The following is a 27,923-nucleotide window of genomic DNA, read 5'->3' on the forward strand; positions in this document are numbered from 1 at the left end:
CTTTCTAAAAATGCAGATTTCTTGGAGCCCAGCCAGACCTACTTAATTAGAATTTTTGGGAATCCGCAAAGCTGTGTCTATAACAGGGTACCCAGATGATTCAGATGTTCGCCCAGGTTGAAAAGCCATGGCTTCTAGTGTGAGGTCTGCTTTGTTTCATCCTCAACAGCAGTTTCCTCCATTTCTCTCTTTTTTAAAAAGCTCTCAGATACTCTCGACATCTATTTTCATGCCTGTATAGGTTGTATTAGAATTCAGTCTTGAATGAGAATCTTGATCTAATCGTTAACTTGGAAATGAGGGGGTTTTTTCTTCTTTCCTTTTTTTTTTTTTTTTTTTAGATGGATACCAACTCAAAAGACAGCGAGCCTCTTGAAACCAAGGAGCCTGGTATTCGTGATACTGGTATGTAGTGATCTCTTGCCTCCTTGTGAAATGTAAGGTTTAGGTATTTGTTTTCATAATGATGTTTAGCCCTCACAATATGTTGTCTATTTCAGAAAATACCTCTTTCATTTCGGGAAACGGGAGGCTTGTAACTCCTCAGAAGCATGCACCTGAAGGGACTCCTAATGGTTGCACACCAGATACTTTCAATTCACCTTTGGATTTTAACACAGTAACAGTAGAGCAATTGGGAATTACACCTGAAAGCTTTGTAAAGAACTCTTCAGGTAAAAGAAGTTGTCCTTCTATTGCAGTGCTTTTAAAGTTTAAAAATAACTTTAACTCAGTTTTGTTCATCTGCTTTATCTCATTACTTTAACTCTGCAAACATTCGATTAGGGACATTTCTGTGAATATGTACCATGCATCTAGCATAGCAGACTATCAGGTTCCTAGGGCACCCAGCATGATAACATTCAACAGTGTGCTCTGTGCCCAAACTGGAAAAGAAGACGTATGTGAATCACTTTTTGACCTGACTCATGAGATATGGGATATGTTTACTCTAAGTAGTAATAAATTTTATGCTCACATATGGTAAAAATAAGAGAAAGTTGAAGAGCAATTAAGAAAGATTGGGGGGCGCTTGGGTGGCTCAGTTGGTTGGGCGACTGCCTTCGGCTCAGGTCATGATCCTGGAGTCCCGGGATCGAGTCCTGCATCGGGCTCCCTGCTCGGCGGGGAGTCTGCTTCTCCCTCTGGCCCTCCCCCCTCTCATGTGCTCTCTCTCATTCTCTCTGTCTCAAATAAATAAGTAAAATCTTAAAAAAAAAAAAAAAAAAAAGAAAGATTGGGGTATGCCTCTTTCAAAATCACAAACAAAATTGACTTGGGCTAATCTTCAAGGAGTAGAAATGAAATTCACCTGTGAAGTCAGATTTAGCTAAGAGAGGAAATAAACATGGAACTGGGATTAGATTGGAGTACAGCATTTAGAAATGGAGAGTGAGGGAAGGCTGGAAAGTCAGAGGGCACTAGACTGGATAATGCATGATGTAGACAAGACCACAGTGGTGTGCCATTCTGTGTTCCCTTCTCAAGAACATTATTCATAAACCTTTAAAGAAAAAACTAGATTTATTTTGTCCTCTTCAGCATATGCAACATAGTGTGTGGAAGGTGGATTGGTATCTCAGAGGAAAAAATGATCTTGAACAATTGAGAACCTGGGAGTACATATGCCTAAGTGGAGAGCTTTCCTTTCAGTTCTTGGGGATAAGAGGACTAATTCAGAAAGAAGAGAAGTTCTTAGTCCAAAGCAAGCTATTACCCATCCCTGTGTGCAAGAAATATGAAACAAAAATGGGAACTATTAAAATGTGTTCACGTGTTCATTCCATAACTCACTCTGATCAGTGCTTTCTATATGCCAGACACTTTCAGAATCATGGAATAAATCAATAGACAAAGATCCCTATCCGACTGACCACGTGTGAGTAATTTCGCCTATAATACTCTATTTAGATTTCTGTAATAGGTGTTTATGTGTTCTCTCTTAGGCTGGTATATTACAGGGAATTCAGTACATGATTACCAATGATTGCCTTGCTTTGTTCCAATTTAAAAGAGTTTTTGTTACAGGAAAGGCCTCATCCTACCTTAAAAAATCCAGACGACGCTCTACAATCGGCGCTCGGGGCTCCCCTGAAACAAACCATCTTATTCGTTTCATTGCTCAGCAGCGGAGTTTAAAGACGGCAGAGAAATCTTCTTTGACACAGAATTCCCCTTTTCTGGTATGATATTCTTCTAACTTATGTCATGAATTCTCTGGGGAGAGTGTTTTGTTCTGTTACAAAGTTTTTGTACCGTGTTTCTACCTTCTTGTGCATCTCATCTCTTTTGGATCTGGGGAGATAAGGTTTTCTCTGTCTTACAGAGAGTGTTCAGTTTGCATTGATGGTGATGTTGAGCATGGCTAGGTTAAGAATTGGGAAATCCTGGATAGAAATGGTTTTCTAGAGGAGCTATTTTATTTTGCAGGGGTTTTTGCCGGTTAATGTTTTTCTCTACAATGAAGTGAGGCAGTGTTTTTCAACCTTTTTTCTTTTAATATTTTTTCTTTAAGTGTCTAATTTTTTTGACTCCTACATGTTGGCATGTAGGAGTAAGAGTTCCCCAGGACAAAATATATTTGGGATAACCTGGCAAAAAGGAAAAAATTACTTGTCTGCTAATGAGGAAGGATGTAGCTATTTTTGCAGATTTTTATCAGAATAATCCATGTTCCTAAAAAGTCAAATCGTGTACAAGGGTTACAATGAAAGACAGTTAATGCTCCCTCTTCTTGAAGGACAGCTATTTATATTGTCTCTTTTGGTCCTGGCCTTCCTATTTTATTTTATTTTTTTAAGATTTTATTTATTTATTTGACAGAGACAGCGAGAGAGAGAACACAAGCAGGGGGAGTGGAAGAGTGAGAAGCAGGCTTCCCGCTGAGCAGGGAGCGCGATGCGGGGCTCGATCCCAGAACCCTGGGATCATGACCTGAGCCCAAGGCAGACGCTTAACAACTGAGCCACCCAGGCGCCCCCGGCCTTCTTATTTTAAAACGTACTTATATAGCCACTTTATTTTTCGGTTTTAGAGACTATGCACAGGCTATGTAGTGTGGTGGTTCTCAGAGATTATCTGCCCATCCCTGGGGATCCCTGAGTCCCATTCAAGAGGCCAGTGAGGTTAAAACGGGTTTTTGTAATAGCACTGAGGTGTTTGCCTTTTTCCACTATGTTGATGTTTGCACTCACAGTGCACAAGCAATGGTGGGTAAAACTGAGCGCACCAAGCTGTCATTTTCCACACTGCTAAGCCTTCACAGGAAATGATAATGCCAGATTCATTTAATATCCTTGATGCAGTGGAAATTGTAAATTTTATTAATTCTCCCCCCTTGTGTATTATGTGTGATTGAAATGGGAAGTATGCATCAGGCACTTCCAAAGTACATACAGAAGTATGATGGATGTTTTGAAAAAAAATCGTGTGCATAATTGTTTTGAGCTGTGATCTGAACTCTGGCCACTTTTTTTCATGGAGCATCATTTTTACTTGAAAGAATGATGGACATCATGGTTAGTCAGACTTGGGAATGTGAACAATATTTTCTCAAAAGGAACCGTGAACCTGCCACTTCGAAGAGAAACTGAAATATTTCTTACTGATTAAAAAACTTGAGTTTTCAGAAGAAAATGAGAATTTAACTAGAGGAAAAACAAAAGTTGTGTAAGAGAAGTTTGTTTTGGAAGAAGTTTTGGAAAACTTCTAGGCAGCACTGTGAGCTTGAGAACTTCCCACTGGCTAGACTTTTCTGATGAGATCAGTGGAGATATTAATGAATTTGATTTTTTGATATTATATAATAAAAGGGTATCAATATTTAGAAGATCTGCAGAAGTAAGTGAACCAATATTTTCCTAACAACCAGTGCATGCAAAATATACCTTCAAATGCAAGAGACTCGCAGATTTTAACATAACAGAATATGAGAAGTTCATTGATAGGATTTCATATTTGACATTGCAACTAACTTTTAGGAAATCTTTGTTGAGTTTTATGTTCCATGAAAGAAAGAATAGCCACAGTTCTGAAAAGCCTGTTAAAACATTCTTGATAGCTATAATGCACACGAACTAGGAGCCTTTGGTGTTTTCAATAATTTTAAGAGTGTAAAGACTTCCTGAGAACTGCTGTTAGGATAGGTACGAACATGGACTGTGGAGCTATTTGCTGAGGTTTGATTCTTGGCTTTATTATTAATTGTGCCTTTGGCAAGTTACTTTTCTTTCTTTCTGTCTTTCTGTCTCTTAAGATTTTATCTTTATGTAATCTTTACACCCATTATGGGGCTCGAACTTAAACCCAGAGATCAAGAGTTGGGTGCTCTATAGACTGAGCCAGCCAAGCACTTCAAGTTTGTCTCAGTTTTCTCACATATAAAATGGGGGTGATAATAATAGCAAGGTTTTTAATGAGGATGATTAAATTAGTAGAGATGAAGTACTTAGAACTGTGCCTGGAACATGGTATGCATTGGATTTACTATTGTTGTAGTTATTTCTGTGAAAAATGAGGATTTTGCTCTTACACCTCCTAGCCATAGCTATCCTAACACTGTCCCCTGTCCCCATCCTTCCAATACAATTATAATGTTTGTTTAAATTAGGACTTCGTGTGTGTTATTTAACCATGTAGATATTTTTCACAAACTGCCAGGTAGTATGCTATGGTCCCATTTCTTCTCTTACACAACTTTTGTTTTTCCTCTAGTTAATAAGTACTTTTTATTATTTTTTAGTTTAGTCTTTTATCACATAATTTCATCCCCAAACTTTGACAGATCTGTAAACCCTAAGGGTCTGTGGGTTCTTTTCTTTTTCCTTGGTGTTCTCTGTCTTCTGTGGCTTGCTTGCCATCTGGGTCTCCTGGACAGCTGTCACTGTGATTTCCTTTTCTTCTGTTTGGATTTTTCTGTTTCCTTGACCTAATATCTTTCTCTCTTCTTGTTTTACTATCTCATTTTTCTGGAGCCTCTGCATATCTGATGAAGTTTACTCCACTAGCACATTTAGATTTTGGTTTGTCTTAGTATAGAAATCTAGGTTGCACATATTTTCCATAAAAATTTTGAAGGCATTGCTCCATTGTTATTTTAGCTTATGGAGTTGAAGAATCCTATTCGTTCATTCATTCAACATATACTTTGATTCCCTATCTTTTGCATGGCCTGCTTTTTCATTTGAAGCTCTGTTCTTGATATTAAAGAACACTGTGGGCAGTTGGGGACATTATATTTTTATGGATGTTTTCTTTCTCCCCTTGCAGGATCTCTTTGCCTTCAGGTTCCATGTTGCTACTTAATTAGTTCAGGCTTTGTCTCATGCTCAAATATTTCTTCAGATGTCTGGTGATCTGTGACAATCTGTTCATTTTTAAAAGTGAGTCACTTTAAAAACTTGACTGAGAGAGCTCAATGTGCATGGTCTGGTTTCATCAACTGGTGGATTTCTGTGTAGACATGGCCACTTTTTCATTCCCAAGTATCAGAATTCTGTGGCTCTTTTTTTTGGCAGATCTGTTTTTTCTGAAAGGAATTCCTGGGGATATAAACCTGAGCCCTGGGACTCAGGAAGTCAAGTGTCAAAATGGAAGTCAAACTGTTCACTGAGAAGATTTGGACAGGCTCTGTTTTCAGTGCAGGCTCTCCTCTCCTCAGCTGTTTGTGGAGTCTTAAATCTCATGGAATCCTGAATCTCTGTGTTCCCTCCAAAATGTAAAGGTCCTTTCTTCTTTATGAAGACACCTGTGGGTTCAAGTGCTACTGATACCCTGTTCTGAGTCCTGTCCTTGACCCTGGTTTTCAGAAATACCTGATGCTTTAAATACCTGAGCCTTTCTGGGGTCTGCTGCAGGTCTGCTTGTTTCCTTTTGTCAGAATGCCCTAAAGAATCCCTGTGGGTTTCAGCTTTCTCTGACCTAAGTCCGTTTTTGTTTGTTGACATTCCATGTCTGCTGTTGGTATTTCTGGGTTTTTTTTTTTCTTTTCCTTAAGGGTATGCCTACAAATATATGTATGTGTGTGTGTGTGTGTGTATGTGTATGTATATAGAAATGTACATATGAAAACACCCCACACCCATATCATGTGATTATACGTAGTAAAAGAATTCCTTGAATATATAGCTCTAGTATCTAGCACTGTTAAAAGTAAGGGCTTTCCACTTGAGCAGTTTTTATGGACAATCAGTGCTGTCCTTTGATCTTTCGAGATTTGCCTCTGTAGTAAATACCCTTGGTGGCTCTACTCTTTCAGTTCTCACCCTATCTCTTCTTCCCTTACTCAACAGATTTATTGACTGCATAAATAATAATAGTTTACATGTTCTAATTTACTGAAATGTTCAGCAAATATACTAGTAGTACTTGTTTTTTTCTTTTTGTAAAGTGTAAGGGCCTCTATGCGTACATAATTCATCTCTTATTTTCTCCACCTTCTCTTGCTTTGTTTTTTAACTTTTTTTTTTTAAGATTTTATTTATTTATTTGAGAGGGAGAGAGAGAGAATGAGCAAGAGCGCAAGAGCAGGGAGAGGGAGAAGCAGACTCCCCGCTGAGCAGGGAGCCCAACGTGGGGTTCGATCCCATGATGCTGGGATCATGACCTGAGTTGAAGGCAGATGCTTAACCAACTGAGCCACCCAGGTGCTCCGACCTTCTCCTGTTTTAGAGGAAAAGTTGAAGGGCAGCCGTTCTCCATCTTTTCTCCACTACTCTTGCTTTCATTCTTGACTATTTCAACAAGCACGTGGATGATGGTCCACCATCCCGGCAAGTCAAGCTCCTTGACTTCTGTAGCTCCTATGATCTTTTCTACCTCAGGCATCCGCTTATGTGGTTCCTTGCTACTGTATCACCTTTGAGATCTTCTTGCAGCCCACCTCTCTGACCCACATTTCATCTTTCCAGTTCACTTCACAATTCTCTCATCTTATCGAAGCCTCCAGACTGTTGATCTTACCACACTTGTACTGTCTACTGCTCACTTTATGTCTCTCTCACCCTTACCCAGTCTAGGTCTATGTTCTAACATTTTGAAGTTTTCTTACAAACACGTTTTTCAAAGTTTTAAAAATTTATATAAATAAAAATATTACATATGCACATTGTTTAAGGAATCAGTTAGTACTTGAGGATTTATTTATAAGAACAATGGTGTGCAGCTACCTTTTTCCCGTGTTTCCATTTCCGAGGCTCTCATTTTCAACTTTTGTAGCTGTTGCTTTGATAGCTGTTTTCATATCTCTTAATAAAATGCTTGCTCTGTTTTTTTTTTCCTTGCAATTCCTTTTTTTAATTGAAGTCTAATTGAAATACAACATTATATTAGTTTCAGGTGTACAATGTACTGATTCAAAATTTTATACACAGTTGAGCCTTGAACAATGTGGGGGTTAGGGGCACCAACCCCCACGCTGTCGAAAAATCTTAACTACTTGTAACCTACTGTTGACCAGAAGCCTTACTGATAACACAGTTGATTAACACATATTTTGAATGCTACATGCACCATGTACCGTAAAGTATACAATAAGCTAGAGAAAGGAAAATGTTATTAAAAAAATAATAATAATAAGAGGGCGCCTGGGTGGCTCAGTTGGTTAAGCAACTGCCTTTGGCTCAGGTCATGATCCTGGAGTCCCCGGATCGAGTCCCGCATCAGGCTCCATGCTCAGCAGGGAGTCTGCTTCTCCCTCTGATGCTCCCCCCTCTCATGCTCTATCTCATTCTCTCTCTCAAATAAATAAATAAAATCTTTAAAAAAAAAAACGAGAAAATACAGTAACAGAATTGTATTTATTGAAAAACAATCCACATATAAAGTGGATACTTTCGGTTCAAACCCATGTTGTTCAAGGGTCAGCTGTGTTCCAAATTGATCACCACCATAAGTCTGGTTAATATCCACTGTATAGTTACAAATTTTTAGGTGTGTGTGATAAGAATTTCTAAGATCTATTCTTAGCAACTTTCAAATATAGAATATAGTATTATTAATTCTAGTCACCATGTTCTACATTACATCCTTACGACTTATTTTATAATTGGAAGTTTGTACCTTTGACTCCCTTTACCCATTTTGCCTACTCCTGCCTCTGACAACACCAGTCTCTCCTCTGTATCTATGGGCATCTTCTTCCTTTCTTTCTTTTTAAACTTTGAGATTCTGCATGTAAGTGTGACATTACAGTATTTGTCTTTCCCTGACTTATTTCTCTTCGCATAATGCCCTCAGGGTCAGTCTATCCATGTTGTCACAAATGGCAAGATTTCCTTCTTTTTTTCTGGCCGAAAAATATTCTATTGTGTATATATACCATATCTTCTTTACCCATCCATTCATTGATGGGCATTTAGGTTGTTTTCATATCTTGGCTATTGCAAATAATGATGCAGTGAACATGGGGGTACATATATCCTTTCAAGTTAGTGTTTTCATTTTCATTGGATAAATACTCAGAAGTAGAATTACTGGATCTTATAGTCATTTTACTTTTAATTTTTTGAGGGACCGCCATGCTATTTTCCATAGTGGCTGCATCAATTCACATTCCCACCAACAGTGCATGAGGGTTCCCTTCATATCCTTACCAACACTTACGGCTTTCTTTTTTTTTTTTTTTTTTTTCTATAATAGCCATTCTGATAGGTGTGAGGTGATATCTCATTGGGTTTTGATTTGCATTTCCCTGATGATGAGTGATATTGAGCATCTTCTCACATGTCTCTTAACCATCTGTGTCTTCTTTGGAAAAGTACCTATTCACATCTGCCCATTTTTAACTTGGATTGCTTGCTTTTTTGCAATTGAGTTACATGAGTTTGTTGGTTTTTTTTTAATCTTTAAGATTTTATTTATTCACTTGACAGAGAGCACAAGCAGGGGGAGCAGCAGGCAGAGGGAGAAGCAGGCTCCCCGCTGAGCAAGGAGCCCGATGTAGGGCACGATCCCGGGATCCTGGAGTCATGACCTGAGCCAAAGGCAGACGCCCAACTGACTGAGCCACCTAGACGCCCCAAGTTACTGGAGTTCTTTATATATTATATCAACCCTTTATCAGATATGTGATTTGCAAATATTTTCTCCCATCCAATAGGCTGCCTTTTTGTTTTGTTGATGGTTTCCTTTCCTGTGCAGAAGCTTTTTAGTTTGATACAGTAAATAACATTTGTTTTCGCTTTTGTTGCCTTTGCTTTTGGTGTCAAAGCCAAAAACTCCTTGCCAAGACTGATGTCAAGGAGCTCACCACCTATTTTCTTTTAAGATTTTTATGGTTTCAGGTCTTTCAAGTCTTTCATCCATTTGAGTTAATTTTGTGTCTGGTGTAAGATTGTGGTTCAGTTTCATGGTTTTGAATGTGGCTGTCCAGTTTTCCCCATTTATTGAAGAAACTGTCCTTTCCCCATTGAATGTTCTTGGCTCTTTTGTCTTCTGTTAATTGACCATACACATGTGGATTTATTTCTGGACTCTTTGTTCTGTTCCATTTCTCTGTGTGCCTGTTTTAATGCCAATACCATGCTGTTTTGATTACTATTGCTTTGTAATATAGCTTGAGATCAGGGAACATGAAGCTTCCAGCTCTGTTCTTTTTAGGATTGCTCTGGCTATTTCACAGTCTTTTGTGATTCCATACAAATTTTAGGATTGTTTGTTGTATGTCTTGGTAAATGCCTTTGGAATTTTGTTGGTAATTGCATTGAATCTGTAGATTGCTTTGGGTGGTACAGCATTTTATTTTATTTTTTTAAAGATTTTATTTATTTATTTGACAGAGAGAGACACAGCGAGAGAGGGAACACAAGCAGAGGAGGTGGGAGAGAGAGAAGCAGGCTTCCCGCCAAGCAGGGATCCCGATGCGGGGCTTGATCCCAGGACCCTGGGATCATGACCTGAGCCAAAGGCAGACGCTTAACGACTGAGCCACCCAGGCGCCCCTGGGTAGTACAGCATTTTAATGATATTCTTCCAATCCATGAGCACAGAGTATCTTTCCATATATTTATGTCTTCAGTTTCTTTCATCAGTTTCTTACGGTTTTCCGTGTACAGGTCTTTTTTTTTTTTTTTTAAAGATTTTATTTATTTATTTGAGAGAGAGAGAGAATGAGAGAGAGCACATGAGAGGGGGGAGGGTCAGAGGGAGAAGCAGACTCCCTGCCGAGCAGGGAGCCGATGTGGGACTCGATCCAGGGACTCCAGGATCATGACCTGAGCCGAAGGCAGTCGCTTAACCAACTGAGCCACCCAGGCGCCCCCGTGTACAGGTCTTTTACTTCCTTGGTTAAATTTATTTCCAGCTATTTAATTCTTTTTAATGTAATTGTTTTCTTAATTTTGATTTCTGCTAGTTAATTATTAGTGTATAGAAACACAACAGATTTTTGTATGATGGTTTTGTATCCTGCAACTTTGCAACTTTACCGAAATCATTTATTCTAATGGTTTTTTAGTGGAGTCTTTAGTTTCCTATATTTAATATGCCATCTGCAAATAGTGACAGTTTTCCACTGTGGATGGTGGAGAATTAGCCTTCTTTCTTATACTTTCTATCATACATCCACATGTGTACTTCCCATCCTCTACAACTTCCTAATAGTTGGGTTACATAAGTATCAAGTGTTTATATTACTGTGACCACATAGGTCATTCTGAGCTCATTTTTCTTCTGCAATTATGTTATCCTCCTTTTCTTTTGGGTCATTTTCCATTAGTACAACAAATCTTAATATCTCTCTTTAACTCCTCCTAGACCTCCATGGCATCCCATTTCTGTGCCTCTTCATCACAGCAAAACTCCATGAACGTGTTGTCTTTCCTGTCTTGCTCCTCTTCCCTTCTCCCATCCCCTCCACGACTGCTGGCCACTCCAACTGGGCTTTTGTTTCTACCGCTCGGTCAAGAAGACTCTTGTCACCGTTGATCCCTTACCAAGACAAAGATTAAATCTAAGTTTGCATTTTACTCAGCCTTTCCCCAGCTTTTGATATATTCGACCACTCCCTCCTTGAAACACTTTCTGCACTTGGTTTCTGGGATTCCGTACTGACCTAATTTTCCTTCTGTGTTGTTGGTCATTCCCTGTGTGTTTCATGTGCTAATTCTACCCCTTCTAGTTTTTCCTCAGAAATGCTTGAAGGCCCCACGGTTCCCCTCTGCCCCCTTTTGTTTGCTTTCCTTAGGCAACCTAATCCCTTTCCGTGGCTTCCAGCATCAGCTGTAGACTGACTCCAAAATGTCTAACTTTGGCCCAGAGCTTCCTAGAACTCCAGACTTTGTGAAATATTCAGTTGCCTATTCAACATCTTCACTTGGGTGTTTTAATAAGCATTTGGCCCCAACCAAACTGTACATTTCTTCTCCCCACCAGATCCTCCAGCCCATTTCCCAGTCATAGTACGTGCCACCATTATCTAGTTGTTCAGGCCAACTACCTGTCAATCTTCCTGGTTCCTTTCTTCCACATCCAGCCCATCACTACCTATCAGAAACCTTTCTGTAAGTCCTCATGTCCCACAGCTCCACTGCTATAACCCTAATGTGAGTCCTGCCTAGATTACCAACTGCTACGTCCTAACTGGTCTCCTCACTTCCCTCCTTCCCTAATCCACCCAGCATCCCACAGAGCCGTCAGAGATAGACTAACTCAGATCATTTCTTCTGCTGCTTAAAACCTTCCAATGGCTTTCTGTTATGCCTTGAATTAAACCTAGACCCCTTCTTTGAAGCCTCTGTCACCCTTCCTGATACGAGCCTTGCCTGCCATTAGCCTCATGTCCCCATCTCCTTCCGTTTCCTGGTCATGGTGGCTTTTTTTCCTGCTGTATCCTGTTTCCATCTTAAGCTTTTGTTATTGCAGAATGCCTTTCTCCTCCTACATCTTTGCTCCACCACCACTTTCTCATTGTTTTGGTTTCAGCTCAGCTATTGCTTGAGATAGGATGCTCTTCTGACTCAAGTCAAAGCAGCACTTTTACTTCATCATGTTTCTTTTTCATCTTCTCACTAGCACTTCTTGTACCTGAAACTATATTAATATGTTTTCAGAATTTCAGTCCAGAATGTAATCCGCCCGCCCCCCCCCACCATGTCCTGAGCCCTTGGAACACTATCTGGTATGTGGAAGGAATGTTGTTGACTGACAAGGTTCATAAGACAAAAGTAGAAAGCAATACATTTTGAATGTTTCATTTCCCTTGTATATTCCTGGTCTCCATCAGGAAATAGAGAAAAATGATTCAAACTAGGGACCTTTCATTTGTTTTAGGCAGCATTTCAGAGTGCTTTAAATTTCTAGGACATTAAACCTACCCCTACCATGTTCACATAGGAGTACAAAAAAAAAAGCCCATTGGAGGTAAATTGTATGAGTTTGGGATAATCCGTTTCTTTTCTCCATATCTCCTGGAGAAGAGTTGGCCACCAGCTTTTTGTGAGTGTTACGTGTTATGTCATAAAGGTTTTACATCATCAACCATATTTGGATTTAAAATACTCTATTATGTAACAGTCTGCTTTGTGAATGTATTTAACTGGGAATAGAATCAAGTGTGTGAGTAGATGCAGCATCAAACATGGCTTCAAGCTTTTAACTGATTTTCCTCCATATGACATCATAAAGGGAGGTAATTTTTTACTTTTGTCTGTTGGTGTAATTTTTAAATTGTTACAAGCTCCAAATTAGTGGAAATACGTTAGTCTAAATATTTAGTAAAGGGGGGAAAAAAACCTGGATAGAGAACTTAATGATATATGGGTAACAGAACTCTTCAATTATATGTTACTTGCATGTATCTGGCACTTCGGTCCCTGCCAGTGTCAATTTCATTTGATGACTCCTTGGCTAAAACCCTGTTAGAGTTTCCAGAGCGCTCTTGTGCTTAAACCATCTAACTGTTTGGCTTTGTGGTTTTTGCGAATGGTCAGCGTTTAGCGCTAAGGAAGTAAGGTCCCATGAAATCAGGAAAATTTAGCTGGGGAGAGGGTAAGTGTGAAGGTGGGTATCTGAGCTGCTAGAGAACATCTGTGTCTTGTCCTGGCCTCTTGGGGAGAGGGTGTGTATGGATGGAAATAGGCAGTCAGACTAGCTTGGATTGAACATTTTTGTGCTCAACTTCTTTTCCTTTCCAGTTTGATTCGCTGAGGCTGTCTCAGGTTATGGACTCTAAAAGAGAGGCCTTAAGCTCCCCAGAAAGAATCCTTTTAAAGAGTTGTTTAGCCCCCAAATATTTGGGGATGTGTTTTGCACGGGTGCTTTTTTAAAGCTCTTCCCCACCTACTCCAGACTTCTGTCATGTACATGGCCTGACTAATAACAGTATTGATCCAGGCTGTAGCTACACGTCTAGACATACCACACAGCTGTTCTCTGTGCTCGGGTTAAAAACCGAGGGAGGAGCAGAGGAGAAACTAGGATGATGGCAGCACCCGAAATATTCAAACAGAATATACGTGATTCAAGGGAGAAGAGGCTCTGCAACACTCATTTATTACCTCTGATCTTCAAATAGCCTTTATGTATTTTGTCCTGGATGCAGTGGTTATAGGCCTAGAATAGAGACACTGTGCTTGATTTCATTTATAATACCCTCCATGTCTCTGTATTTTAACAGGGCAGTCCTGTACTGTATCGAAATGTTAATTCTTTAAGGGAGCGAATGTCTGCCTTCCAGTCCGCTTTTCACTGCATAAAGGAGAATGAAAACATGATTGACCGTCCTGAATTCTCAGAGGCAGAAGGAGAGTTCAAGACCACAGGCTCGAGTGAGTAGAAAGAATTTAGTCCGTTTGGACTTCCGTATTTATTCAGACAAGCATGTGAGGTATGAAAAAGATTTAGTTTTACAGTGTGAAGGCAGTCTTTTCTAAGCAGAGCTGTATTTTTAAATGGAGGCTAACATTTAAAATTTGGGAAATTTCACACAAAAATTTAGATTTCTGGTTTGTCTTGAAAAAACCTGATTTTTCAGGCATTCCTGAGCCTACAATTCCGCATGGCCACAATTGAGTTTTAAATGTTAACGTGTCAGAGCCGGTTGGTTGGTTTCGTTGTTAGAATAAGGGCATGTGACAAATTTGAGCATTTAAACCTTGATTTTTAGAGGTTGCTTATTAAGCTTGGCAAGCATTTCTATGAATAACAAACACCCAACCCTGATGTTATAAAAAGATATATCTAATCTGACATCTTAATAGCCTGTCCTCTTCTTTACCATAACTTTTAGATTGTAATTCACTTGGTTACTTTCTCCTGTCACTTCTGATTTTCCAATCACAAGGCATTTGAAACACCAGAATTAGACAAAATCTTGGCATTACCATAATCGTCATAACCATTCCTCTGGTGTTTTGCACCCTGAGGTTCCAAATGATTTTGTTTTGGTTTCTTGAACCTGAATCTTCAAGTATATTTCAACACCTCCTCACATGCAGTGCACTGTTACTCAAGACAAGTCCCGTTCATCTACCTCTCCAGTGCGTGACCCACTCCGATGTACTCATTTGTGTTTGTAGTTTGTAACTTACCTATTCACTTCTGACCTGCATTTTAAAATATTTTACTGACATGATTGCTCTAGTTCTGCAGACAATTAAATTCACTTTTTGTAGCTGGGAAGAACTGAGGCACATTTTGGCTGTATGTTTCATAAAATCATACACAGTCAAAGCAGAACCCGTATTAGAACATAACCACATCCTTTAAAATGTTCAAAAGAGGGGCCCCTGGGTGACTCAGTCGTTAAGCATCTGCCTTCGGTTTCAGGTCATGATCCCAGCGTCCTAGGATTGAGCCCCGCATCGGGCTCCCTGCTGAGTGGGGATCCTGCTTCTCCCTCTCCCTATGCCCCTCCACCTGTTCACATGAGCTCTTTCTCTCAAATAAATAAATCTTAAAAAAAAAAAAAGTTCAAAAGAAAAGGTTTCATTGTAAATTTTAAAATAGAGTGAGATGATATATCAGAAATGGAAATGCATATTAGCATATCTTTGTACATTTTTAAAGTCTAGAAAAAAATTTTAATAATGTTTATTATCCTTTTAGTAGTGATGTTCTCTTACCTTTCAGTTAGATTTCTTCTAAATAGAAAAATGTACTTTTAATTGATAAAGTATTTAGATTCAAGCATTACATTTTAGTGAAATTATTATGTGCAAAATTTAAAAGTGATATAGTAAAAGAAAGTATTTTTGCCTGTGTTATGTTTATACATATAGCCAAAAAAGAAAGTCTTGGTGAATGTCAAGAGTCTGAGTTCCCTGCAAACTTACCATCCAAACGTCGAAGGATATCCTATCAGAGCAACTTTGATGAAAATCTAACTGATGCGGTTCAGATATTCAGTGGTGTCACTTCTCCTAATACAGGCAAAATGTGTGCTGTTGAAACTGCTCCTGCAGGTTTTTCTGAGGTAACTCACTGACCAGAATCCTAGGAAAATGAAGCTTTGGTTTTCCAGCTAGACCGTTTTAAGACTGTCAGAACCCTTTTTCAGCAATGGTACCTTGTATTTTTATATTGTAGCTGAGTTTTAAAGTATGCTGTGTGTGTATGTATGTCCTACTTGTTAAGTTTTTTTTACTGGTGGTTAGCTTATTGGTTAGACAGTTTTGATTAATATGTTGCTTTTGGTTATGAAAAACACTTAATGAAAATATTAAGCCTTGTGGTCTTCTGCTTGCGAGGTATTGTTCTAGATACTGATGGTACAACTGTGGGGGAATCATGGTCCTGCCCTTGAGCAGCTTTTAGTCTGCTGGAGGAGGCAGACACAGGAGCTTATTATTTACACAACTGGCAAATCAGTTGAAGATTCTGTATGGGCTGTGCAGCTCATGTCTGGGGGGTCTTGCATTTCCGGACTTTCTGCCCCTAACTGGTTTAAAACTGGTGCTATTTAGCAATTTCTCCTTTGCTCTGCTCACTTCTTTCAAGTAGGTGTAGGGATTTTTGTTGTTTATAACTACCTAAAGCCTGTTAAGATTATCAAAAGATCTTAAGCAACGTGAATTAAATACTACTATTGAGGATCCTTGACCTTCAGTCCCATGTAAACAGGAAGCTGGTTCTCTCATCACTGGCTTTCCTTGCTTTAGTTCTGGTGTGACACAGCTGGTTCCCATGTCTTTAGTGAGAGGAGACCCCTGACACCATTAGATCTGAAACTTTTTTTCTGTAACTTCTCTGTCACAAAGATTCAGTAAATATCCTATTGATCTTATTTGGACTGGCATAATAAATGTTTGATAGTAAGATTCTTCGGGGTCCAATAAGTTTTGTTTGTAGCTTAGAGTCACTTACAATCTCTGCTCCCTCTGCTTTTTTCTAGTTGATATGAAATCATCATCCGGCAAAACCAATAGTTTCTCATCAGAACTTTGATTATTTGGACATACACCATGATTTAGAAATGGTGTCCACATTAATAAGAATGTGTTTTCTATCCTAGCCAGTAATGATTTTCCTATCCTAGCTATTGATACCTTTTTTAATAATTGCATAACACTTTTTGTTATTTTTTTTAAGATTTATTTATTTATTTTAGAGAAAGGGTGTGGGAGAGAGCACGAGTGGGAGGGGTAGAAGCAGAGGGAGAGAGAATCTCAAGCAGACTCCACACTGAGCATGGAGCCCGGCATGGGGCTCGATCTCACAACTCTGAGATCATGTCCTGAGCCGAAACCAAGAGTTGGATGCTTAACCCACTGTGCCACCCAGACACCCCCATTTTTAGTTATTTTTGAGAATTTCCCCCTTTAAAATTAATCAGTATAGTTTTCTAGACTTCAAACAATGAGGCAACAAAAACAAAATGTTTGAAAACAAAAATGTTTCATGCATTTCCTGTTCTGATTTTTGTTCCTCTGTTTCCCTTCTCCTGTCTTTTTTGGGGTTTATTTGAAATACTCTTTTTGGAAATCCACTTATCCATTAACTTATCCTATAAACTTTTCCTAGGGAGCTGAAATTTATTTCGTAGGATGTTTAGGCTGCAGTTACAGTGAGTACTCTGTTTTTAGTTCAATTCTTGTATGCTTTCCTAATGGTAAGAAATGATTGATTGGTTTAACATCAGATTCCTAGATAATCTGTAATGCTTAAATCTTTACAAAGATCTCAGTACTCCTGTAAGTAATAAGACTTAATATTTCTTTAATTTTATCCCCCCCAAGAAATCTTTTGAATCTGGTTTAACACAGTCTGGATATTTAGTTGGAGAGTCTGTTTCACTTTCCGAGCTCACAGAGGCTTCAAGTGGTAAGTATTTAATCTTTCCTTAGTACCCAGTTCACCTGTTGAAACATATGTTCAACAGATATTTATGGTTGGTTTACCTATGTGCTAAACTTCGGGAAAACTGAAGCAATGCCCTACATTTTAGGAGCTCTCAGTCTAGTAGAAATGTTTCCGAATTCTAGTTATAGGAGAGATGACTTTTTTTTTCTTAAACTGCAACTGATAAGAGTGAGTGAAATATTTCCAAGTTGACAGAATCTGTTATAAAAAAACAGGATGAACATGTAACATGTATTCTGTAAGAGAAAACACTACATGTGTGTTGTTTTTGTTGTTTTTTAAGTGTGTGGAAAGGGACCAGCATTCAAAACTTTCCCCAAATCAGTATGTTTGTATTGAGTGAAAGTCACTAGTAAGGTATTAGGTTTACTATCGACCTACCTGTGTCTTTATCTTTAAAGTAAAACTTAGAGACATATAGTTAGGTCTTGCTTTTTTATCCATTCTGAGAGCCTCTGCCTTTCCATGGGGGTATTTGGCCCACTAACCTTTCAAGTCATTATTGATATGGTTTGATTTATAAATCTACCGTTTTTGGGGTGCCTAGGTGGTTCAGTCATTAAGCGTCTGCCTTCGGGTCCTGGGATCGAGCCCCGCATCGGGCTCCCTACTCCACGGGAAGCCTGCTTCTCCCTCTCCCGCTCCTCCTGCTTGTGTTCTCTCTCTCACTTTCTCTGTGTCAAATAAATAAATAAAATCTTAAAAAGAAAAGATCTATCATTTTTTCATGCATTTCCTGTTCTGATTTTTGTTCCTCTGTTTCCCTTCTCCTGTCTTTTTTGGGGTTTATTTGAAATACTCTTTTCGGAAGTCCACTTATCCATTATTTTTTATTTATTTTTTAATATTTAAAATTTTTTAAAGTAAGCTCTAATCCTCACATGGGGCTCGAACTCATGTCCCCGAGATCAAAAGTTGCTGTAAGTAATCAAAAGTTGCTGGACTACTGACTGAGCCAACCAGACGCCCCTACACATTACCTTTTAAACTATACCTCATTGCATCTTTTTTGTTAAGGTTACCCTAGGGATTGCAAGATACATCCTTAACCTTTCAGTCCACTTAGAGTTGATATTGTACAACTTTATGTAAAAGTGTGATATAATGATTTATAAAAAAGTATATATTGGTTATCTAAATGAATATTGAATGAATAAATATTAATAATATTCAGATGACCAAATACACAGTTTTCCAATAGATCTGGTCTTCATCCACAGTTCCTGAAAATACTTTACAGCTATAAAGGTGACATGGGTGTCTTACTACTACTAATGAAGGTGACTTTTGGACCCCACCCGGCGGGGGTGGGGGGGTGGGGAGCTGGTTGCCAGGAGGACCAAACCATGTGATTGGAGGGTGGAACTTTAAGCCCCACCCCTGACTTCTGAGGAGGGTACTGGGGCTGGAGGTTGAATCAGCCAATGACTTTATCGGTCATGGCCATGGAATGAAGGCCCTATAAAAATTCAGAAACACAGGGTTCAGAGAGTGTCCTGGTTGGTGAACACATGGAAATGTGGGGAGAGTGTTACTTCTAGAGAGGTCATGAAAGCTCTGTACCTCTTCCGCAGACCTCTCCTTTGTTTTCATCCTCTGGCTGTTGATTCGTATCCTTTCTCATTTCCTTTAATAAACTGGGAAACACAGTGTTTCCCTGAGTTCTGTGAGCTGCTCTGGCAAATTAAAAAAAAAGAACCTCTATTTTTAAATTATTATTATGTTATGTTAATCACCATACATTACATCATTAGTTTTAGACGTAGTGTTCCATGATTCATTGTTTGTGTGTAACACCCAGTGCTCCATGCAGAACGTGCCCTCTTTAAGACCCATCACCAGGCTAACCCATCCTCCCACCTCCCTCCCCTCTAGAACCCTCAGTTTGTTTTTCAGAGTCCATTGTCTAAGAGAACCTCTTGATTGATAGTCACTCAGTCAGAAGTTTAGGTAGCAATCTGGACTTGTGACTGGTATCTGAAGTCCAAGGAGGAGGTTGTTGGAACCTCCAGTCTGTAGCACGTCGGTCAGAGGCACAGGTGACAGCCTAGGACTTGGGACTGGCATCTTAAATGGGGGTTGGGGAAGTTCTTGTAGGACTGAGCCCTTAACCTGTGGAACCTGATGCTGTCTCTGGGTAGGGTCAGACTTGGGTTGAATTCTTGGATACCCTCCTGGTGTCTGAGAATTGCTTGGTGGCACTGTGTAGGAGAATCCCTTCCCCCAAGTTAGCATTGGGTCCTGGAACCCAAAAAGAGTTGGTGTTAGGGGAAATAGATCTAGACAGTTTGTAAAGTTTCTATTTCCTGTCCACCCACCCATGTCTTTTATGGTCTTTTACACTATAGATATCCTCTATATTACTTTTATATTCATTTTAAATCCCGCAGTGTTTTTGCTTTACACAGTATAAGTATGTTTCATGCAGTGTTTTTCTTTTATATCAACATACATACACATAAATAATTAGATATAATTCAAAATTGACCTGGGCCTCATGGATTTGTATTTGCTAAATCTGGCAGCCCTAGTCAGGAATGACTGAGATAAAGTTCCCTGGTGCCCCTTTGTCGTCCCTGGCTGCTTCTGTCACCGAGAGAACGAAAGATGTCTGAAACAAATGGCCTGGGCCACTCACCACCACACGCTAATGCAGCTCCGAACAAGCGTGCCCCTCCCCCCTTTCCTCCTGTTATAGTAGATCCTCTGTCCTCTGATCCAAGGCCAACCCCTTCCCTCTTTGAGGACCTTCTGCCTGAGGTGTCCCCTCTTTTCTGAGTTGTTCATTTCTCCCATTAACATACAATGTGCTTTATTATCTGCAGTCTTAAACTGGCCCTTGTCCCCGGATTTCCTTCCAGCCAAAACTCCATTTCCTTGCTTTCCTCTATGGCAGAGCTCCCTTTAAGCACAGGTTGCACTCGGTCTCCTCGCCTCCCATTCTTGCTTGCTGCAGCTCCAAACGGGCCTTGGTCACCGCTTCATTGCCATTCTGTTAGTCACTCCAACAGACCCTCTCCTCAGGGTCCCAGAGTGGCAGGCAGAGCTGCCAGTGCACTCCTGGGAGAAACCATTTCTTCACTGGGCATCGGGACACCATTCTCTCTTGTTTTCCCTGTTTAATTCACCATTTCTTATTTGTCTGTTTTTTCTTATTCCTTCTCTTCCATCCTTTAACTGTTAAACATTTGAATGCCCCGGGTTTGGTGCTTGGACTTTTTCTCTCTGCACTCACTCCCTAGGTGATCATGGGCATTCCTACAGCATTCAGTACTGTCTGCATGCTGTTGACCTCAAAATTTAAATACCTGTCCTTGGCCTCTTTCCTGAACTCTTAAGTGCCCAACTGCCTTTTCTGGTCTCCATAGGAATGTCTAATAAACATTTCAGACTTAACATACTCAAAAAGTCTTGACTAATTTTCCTTCCCCAGTCTGCTCATCTTTTTTTTTTTGGCCTTTCATCTCAATTCGCCCAATTGCTTGCATCAAAAACCTTGGAGTAACCTTGGCTCCCCCCTTTTAAAGGTTAAACTTGCAGGGGCGGACGGGTGGCTCAGTCGGTTAAATGTCTGGCTCTTGATTTCGGCTCAGGTTGTGATCTCACAGTCCTGGGATTGAGCCCGTGTTGGGCTCCACACTCAGCGGGGGGTCTGCTTGAGTTTCTCTCTCTCTCTCCCTCTCTCAAATAAATAAAGTTAAACTTCAGTCCCATTAACAAATGCTGTTGGTTTTATCTTGACGGTGTATCAAATGTCTAACCACTTCCCACCTCCTAACTATTATCACTGTGGCCCAGGCTCCCACCTTCTCTTGTCTGGGTTGTTTTGTGTTTCCTCTTATGTGCTTTCCCTGCTTCTATCCTTGCTGACCCCCCTCTTTAGAGTCTTTAACATGGTGTCCAGGGTGCTCCTTTTAAAATCCTAGCTACACTATGTCATTCCCCTTCTCAAAATCTTTCATTGACCTCCCACTGTACTTAGAATTGTACCCAGTCCACACCTGACCTAGTCCTTAGCCTTCTCTTGGAGCTTCTTAGCTCTCTTCTCCTTGCTCACACTGTTCCAGCCACACTGGCCTTGTTCTGCCTCTTGTGTCTGGTACATTACCATCTCAGATCTCTGCACTTGGCTTCATGCATGTAAGGTTCTTCCCTAGATATATGCATGGCTCACTTCCTCACTTCATTCAGATGCCTGCTTGATCCCTGAACATCTCAAAACAGCAACTCCCCCCTCCCTCTTTATCCAGCCATATCCCCTTAATTTCGACATTATTTCCTTTAAAGGCACATATTACTACTTATTACCTGTACATTTCTTTTACTTTTTATTTTGAGGTGACTGTAGAGTCACATGCAGTTGTACAAAAATCATATCTAAAGGGTTTCAGTGTCCCGTCCCGCCAGGTTCCCCACGGGGTAACATCTTGGGTAGCAGTCATACAGTGTCACAAGCAGGAAATTGACACTGATACAGTCCACTGACTTTTTTTCAGATTTCACCCATTTTACGTCCATTCATTTGTGTGTATATTTAGTTCCATGTAATTTTATCATGTGTAGACTCATGTGACCACACTGCAGACAAGATCGAGAACAGTTCCAGCACAGGGGTCCCTCACACTATGCTTCCCTTCAACAGCCATAGCTCCCTCTCGCCTTTTCCCCCTCCCAGGTGTTTTATATTGTCTGTCTGTCTCCCAAAGTATCGGAGATTTTTGTGTTTTATTCATCGTTGTCTCTCTAGCACCTAGAAAAGAGTGCCTGTCACATCATAAGTGCCCAATATATATTTGTTAAATGTCGATCATAAGGAAGTTCTCTCTTGTGAGAAAAAATATGCAGGAGGAAGCCTTGCCTTGTTTGAGAGCACACACAGCATATACAATTTTGATTTAATCCTCTTTCTTCTCACCTCCCATCTTCTCCCTCCTACCACCCTTGCGTGCTGAAATGCCTCTGACCCCAGCAGTGAAATTGGTCCTCCTTCATTGCTCACCTCAGGTTGGTTTTCTGGTGCCAGGCACAGGGGTCTCGAGGCCTGGGCACTTCCTTAGATTCATGGGAGCCAAAACTCCTTGCTTACCTTTACCCTCAGTAGTTAGATTTGAACTGAAAGCTATGGCCAGCGCCACTTCTCTTCTTTATATATCCAAATGAAATTCCAGTTGTCATTCCCTAAACCAGATATATGAAGGTAGAACTTCTTACAGTGTGTTATTCTCTTTGCAAATACATAATATTTTTGGTGTAGAACAACCTGATTCAGATGTCTCTCTCTTGTTTACATGTTTCCTTTGAAGGAGTCAAGGTTGCTGAGTGTATAGAGGGCAAAAGAGCTTGGGATGCTGTTCCAGTTGAGAACTTTACAGAAGTGAGCACAGACACCGTTCCCCAAGTCAGGTCCCTGGTCACTCCACAGTGTAAGAGGGACATTCCATCCTCTGAGACCTTTGTACTTCGTTCTGTGCTAAAGAAGCCCTCTGTTAAGCTGTTTCCAGAAGGCCTGCAGGTAAGTTTAGAGCTACTTTTTCTAAAGCAAATTGAATACTCATTTTGGCTTAAAGCAATTGTTGTGAATTGTTGTATGTCCTACTGGTTTCAAAGGAGATAATCTTGCCCTAAATGTTTACCCCTCCTTTTCTTACTTAGAGCACTGTGCAGAGTTCCTTCCTTTCTTCCTTCCTTTCTTTCTAAACTCAGTATGGAATATAACTTGTAGAATTTAATATATGTAGACTGTATATTATAAGAGTTTCATAGTTATTAAAGTGTGTTAATTATTTCCACCTAAAATATTTGGTCTCAGAGATAGCTTTTTCACAGGCATGTATGTTTCTCTAAACTCAGTTCGTATGAGCTAAGAGTAGGTTGATGGGAACTAGCTGGCACTTATTGAGTATTTTTTTTTTATTATTTTTAATTTTTTTATGAGCGTGCGAGCACACGAGTTGTGGCAGGGAGGGGTAGAGGGAGACGAGGAGAGAGAATCTTAAGCAGACTCCACACTCAGCACAGAGCCTGACACGGGGCTCCATCTCATGACCCTGAGATCATGACCTGTGTCGGATGTTTAACGGACTGAGCCACCCATGCACCCCTTATTGAGTACTTTCTATGGACAGTTCTGGCATAGATCATGTACATGCAGCCTAGACTCCAAGAAGAATATTAGCCCCATTTTAAGTAAACTTAGGCTTGAGGTTGTTAAATGAACCCAGATAAATCTGTTACTGAAATTCATGGCATGCTATAAGTGCTCTGAGAGGTTGAGAGGATGGGCTGTGGAGTCCCAAGTGCCTGGTTTCAGATCCTCTGAAGTTTAAGAGCTGTGCCAATTATGTACCCTTTTTGTACCCTGGTTTCCTTATCTCTGAAAAGACAATATTAGTGACTACCTTACGGGTAATTTGAGCATTAACTGGGATAATAATATGAAATTAGCACCAGTGCCTGGCAAATGAGAAGTAATTTTTTTTTCAATCCATAGGCATTTAAATATATAACCATGCCTACGCATCTGTTTCTAAAGCCAAAATGAACTAGACCACCTTCTATCAACATGAATAGTTATGGTCAATGGTTATTTTAAATGTTTAACAGTTTTTCTGGTTAAAGAGCTGATGTGGGTCTCTATGCAGCACTGCTTATTCATATCTTGTATTCGTTTTATTTTTCTCAAACAGACTTTGCGCATCCATGATCCATATAACCCTTACTGATTAACAGCATCACATAGCAAACATCAAGTCCTACCACTAAAATTATACAAAGATTTTTATAATCAACAATCTTTTTACTGAGCTCTCCAGAGTTTGTAGGTGTATACAGTTGGAGTTGTTGCTAAATTTTCGTGGTTGTTTTAATTGAAGATAGCCTAAAAGTTCTCAAGAATTTTGTTTTCTACGTTCACTTATTTCACAAATATTGGTATGGGCATTTTCCTTGTCAGGAAGATGAAATGGACTTGAGAGCTGCTCAAGGAGGTTTGTTCGGGGCAGGACAGTTGTTGAGAGAAGGTGCTGCTTCCTGGAATTGGGTGCACTGGCGAAAATGAATAGCTATAGAGAGCAGGGGCTGGTCCGGGGTTTAGGAAGCAGGCGATGATTTGGAGGTGACTCATGGAGCCCACAGCCCTGGCTCCTGCCTGCGTCACTCCAGTGGCCCTGTGTGGAGTGGGGCCCTGTCTGGTGTTTCAGGACTTGCACTGTCCCTCCTCCCCAGCTTGCTGACTCTCTAAGCTTTTGGGGAAGTAGAGAGGGACAGACACTACCTTCTTTCCTTGTTCCTAACTCAAGAATACAGTAATGTGGACAGGAGGTTTACACACTTAGAAAAGCTGTGATTTCCATATTTAAAAGACAGAACACCCCATCATGCCATTTACCTTTTTGTTTTCTTATTTCCGTGCAATTCTTATACCTGTAGATAGTCAGCCTTATCTGACGCCATCTGTGATATGAACTAGCCACTCACATTTCGTTATCTTAATTTGCCAGATTAAAAATGATGGAATGAGTTTAGCCCATATTATGGATTTCTGTTCTTTAATCTTGGCCTAAAATACTGTTTACTAAAGTAATGTTTAGGGCATCCAGTTTTTCTTTGTGGCTCATGTCATTAAGCCAGAACAATTATGAAAGTAAAGGTAATCTGCAACGCTACATAGTATCTATCCTTGGAAGACCGGAGTTCAGAGTGGCCTTTCTTAATGATTGTGCATATGCATTTATATGTGTAAGATTATTCACCGACATTTATTTTGTTTAGGAACACTGTGACAATCTCTGTGATGATGGGACTCATCCAAGCTTAATCTCAAATCTTGCAAACTGTTGCAAAGAACAAAAAGCAGGTAAAAAGTTCACATTTATTTTGAAGCCTGAGGATTTCATTTTCTTGTGAAGTATCTGATCTAGTATGTGGTATTTTCAGTGATCTGCTAAATGCCTTGATGCTTCTCACATTACATGGGAATGAAGAACAGTTAGCTGGAATCTCTTTGGAGAGCCTCCCAATTGGTCTGTCCATTTCATCTGCCCATTTGTGCTTAATGGCAATACTTGTAAAGGAAATTGATATTCCAATTTTGTAAACTTCTAAGACATTTATGCAAAATTTACTTTAAAATCTATTAACCACATTTTAGAACTACTGCTTAACCTTTTCCATTTTGCATTTCTTTTTTCTACAAACTGTATTTTCTATTATACAAATAAGAGCTAAATCTAATCATGTTAAAAGAGTCTAGGGTATGCATTTTTAGATAAGAAATAGCCTAATTTTTTTTTATCTATCCATTTATTATCGATAGAAGGTCAAGAAAATTGTAAAGTGCCAGCTTTTCTAAATATCAGGAAGAGGAAGAGAGTTACTTTTGGAGAGGATCTAAGCCCTGAGGTGTTTGATGAGTCCTTGCCAGCAAATACTCCATTGCGTAAAGGAGGAACACCTGTCCGCAAAAAGGATTTAAGTAGTATCAGTCCCCTGCTACTTGAGCAATCACCAGTTCCTGTGCAGTTGCAGTTATCACAGCCAAATTTTGATGACAAGGGGGAGAATCTTGTAAGTGTGAAAAGTGGAACAAACTTGTTTCTATTTTCATCAGACCTCACCTGTTTTGTGTGAATAATAATTATGCTTCAAAATCATGAAATGGACTAAATGATGTGTCATGGTATAAATTAATGCATTTTTCTAGGTAGGTTTTTTTTCCCCCACCCTGTGTTCATCATGACAGGTGCACGGGGTATTAGCTGTGTTCTCATACTTGCATGACTCCTTGTACATAGCACATTTCATGGACCCTAAACACTGTTGACTGTAAGATGTACCATGGTTTTATGTATCACCAAGAAAAGAGGCTAGAACCAAGCTGTCACACATGATGAACTGTAGGATATACTCAGATTTCAGAGTTGTGAAGATGTGAGAGAGCAACAACCTTAGAACTGATACACTGTAAATACAAACTTTTTACCTCTAAGATGAATTTCTGTAGGTAGAATTACTGGATGAAAAAATAGGATTTTTTTTTTTTTTTTTTTTTTTACCTTTTTGATACATATTGCTGAGTATCCAGAAAGTGTACTAACTTGGACTTAACAGCAGTATAAATGGTTTTAATTTACCACACTTGGTAAACCCTGCGTATTAACTGTACTTTTTTTTTTTTTTTAATTTTTGCAAGATTTTATTAGAGAAGAAACTTTTTTAGTCCGGTATCAGTATAAACTAACATCTTTTGAATTATTGATTTACTTAAAATATGTTTACAGTAGAACTTATATGTACTTATTGAACAGACCTAAATATATATTGACTATCATGCTTTTTTAGGACTTAAGAATACTAAATAGATAATCTTAGCCAAGTGTTTTGTTTTTGCCCCAAATAGTATCAGTATGCTATTATATCCAAGTCATCTATTATCTTTAAATAAGTTAGAATTTTTCCTGACAGTTTATTTCCAATGATGCTCCGTCTGTTAACACACAGTCTTTTAAATTGAGCATCTATTCAACTACTTTTTAAAATAGCTTAATAGGAGAAAAAGATGACTTGAAAACTTTTAGTTTACTAATGTGGTTTGAACATTTTTCATGTGTTTATAAGCCATTTGAATTTCTTTAGAGAATTGTCTGTTAATCTTTACCCATTTTTATACTGGGACCATCATTCATTCTCTCCCTTGCCTATTATACTTTGAAACAAAAATATTCCACTTTCAGCCAAGGTGGAGTAACAGGGACCTAATTTACGTTTTCAAAAGAAACAACAAAAAAAAAACAAATGAGAAAATATACACAACAATGGTTCTCAGACATAGAACATCAGGAAGCACAGGAGAGTAATCCCAAGAGAGGGGTAACAAATGAGGCAAGCTGTACAGGAGCCCCAACTTACTGCCTGGGCTGGACTTCCAGGCGACAGCACGGGAAGGGTCTACCTTGGTGGAGCCTGGCAGTCTCCATGAGTTGAGAAAATGGAGCTGGGGTCTGGGAAAGCAAAGGAGGCTAGAGCTCGTGGCAAAGGACCGGAGAGGAGAGAGCTACCCAGAGAGCTCTGGAGATGTGCATAGGGTCTCACTTGAGCCTCAGCAGAGTACTGGTCAGTGTGTGCTTGTGAATAAACTGCCTGATGCCAGGGAAAGGACTACCCAAATGGAGCAGAGGGAACAATCCCTAGAGCTTACAGAGGGGCAAGAAGTGTCCCCAGCAACCTGAGTGATAGAAAAACCTTATAATTCAGAGGGCATCAGGTACTCAGGAGAGTATTGCCTCACTCGTAGAACAGAGTTAGACTAAAAGCCTAGCAGAGCTTAAAAGCAAGCTTTGAAAGGACACAGCTTTCTTCCAAGTGACTTTACTGCATTGTATAACCTAGCTCAAGAACAGCAAAACTGTCCAGTGTCAAATAGCATTAAATTCAAAATGTCTGACATTTCAATTAAAAACTAATAGATGTGTAAGAAAAGATGCCCCATAATGAGAAAAATCAGTCCCTAAAAGTAGACCCAGAAATTACACATATGGTAGAATTTGTAGACGAAGGCATTGAAAAAGTTACTTTAACTATCTTTCATATGTTCAAGAAAGTGGAGGAAAGATTGAACTTGTTAAGAACAT

The 27,923-nt window shown here is 39.6% G+C and overlaps 1 protein-coding gene across 1 annotated transcript in view; it reads left to right on the plus strand.

Moving 5' to 3' along the window:
- The first annotated feature begins 484 nt into the window (after positions 1-484).
- Positions 485-27,923, plus strand: part of CDCA2 (cell division cycle associated 2) — a 46,264-nt gene continuing 18,825 nt past the window's right edge. The window contains exons 1-8 of the mRNA XM_021698891.1: positions 485-674; positions 2,029-2,183; positions 13,613-13,763; positions 15,216-15,409; positions 17,172-17,256; positions 22,599-22,807; positions 25,066-25,150; positions 25,610-25,860. Of these exons, the coding sequence (XP_021554566.1) occupies positions 485-674; positions 2,029-2,183; positions 13,613-13,763; positions 15,216-15,409; positions 17,172-17,256; positions 22,599-22,807; positions 25,066-25,150; positions 25,610-25,860 (1,320 nt within the window). The remainder of the gene's footprint in view (positions 675-2,028; positions 2,184-13,612; positions 13,764-15,215; positions 15,410-17,171; positions 17,257-22,598; positions 22,808-25,065; positions 25,151-25,609; positions 25,861-27,923) is intronic.

The sequence above is a fragment of the Neomonachus schauinslandi genome, chromosome 2, assembly GCF_002201575.2.
Source record: "Neomonachus schauinslandi chromosome 2, ASM220157v2, whole genome shotgun sequence".
NCBI lineage: Eukaryota > Metazoa > Chordata > Mammalia > Carnivora > Phocidae > Neomonachus > Neomonachus schauinslandi.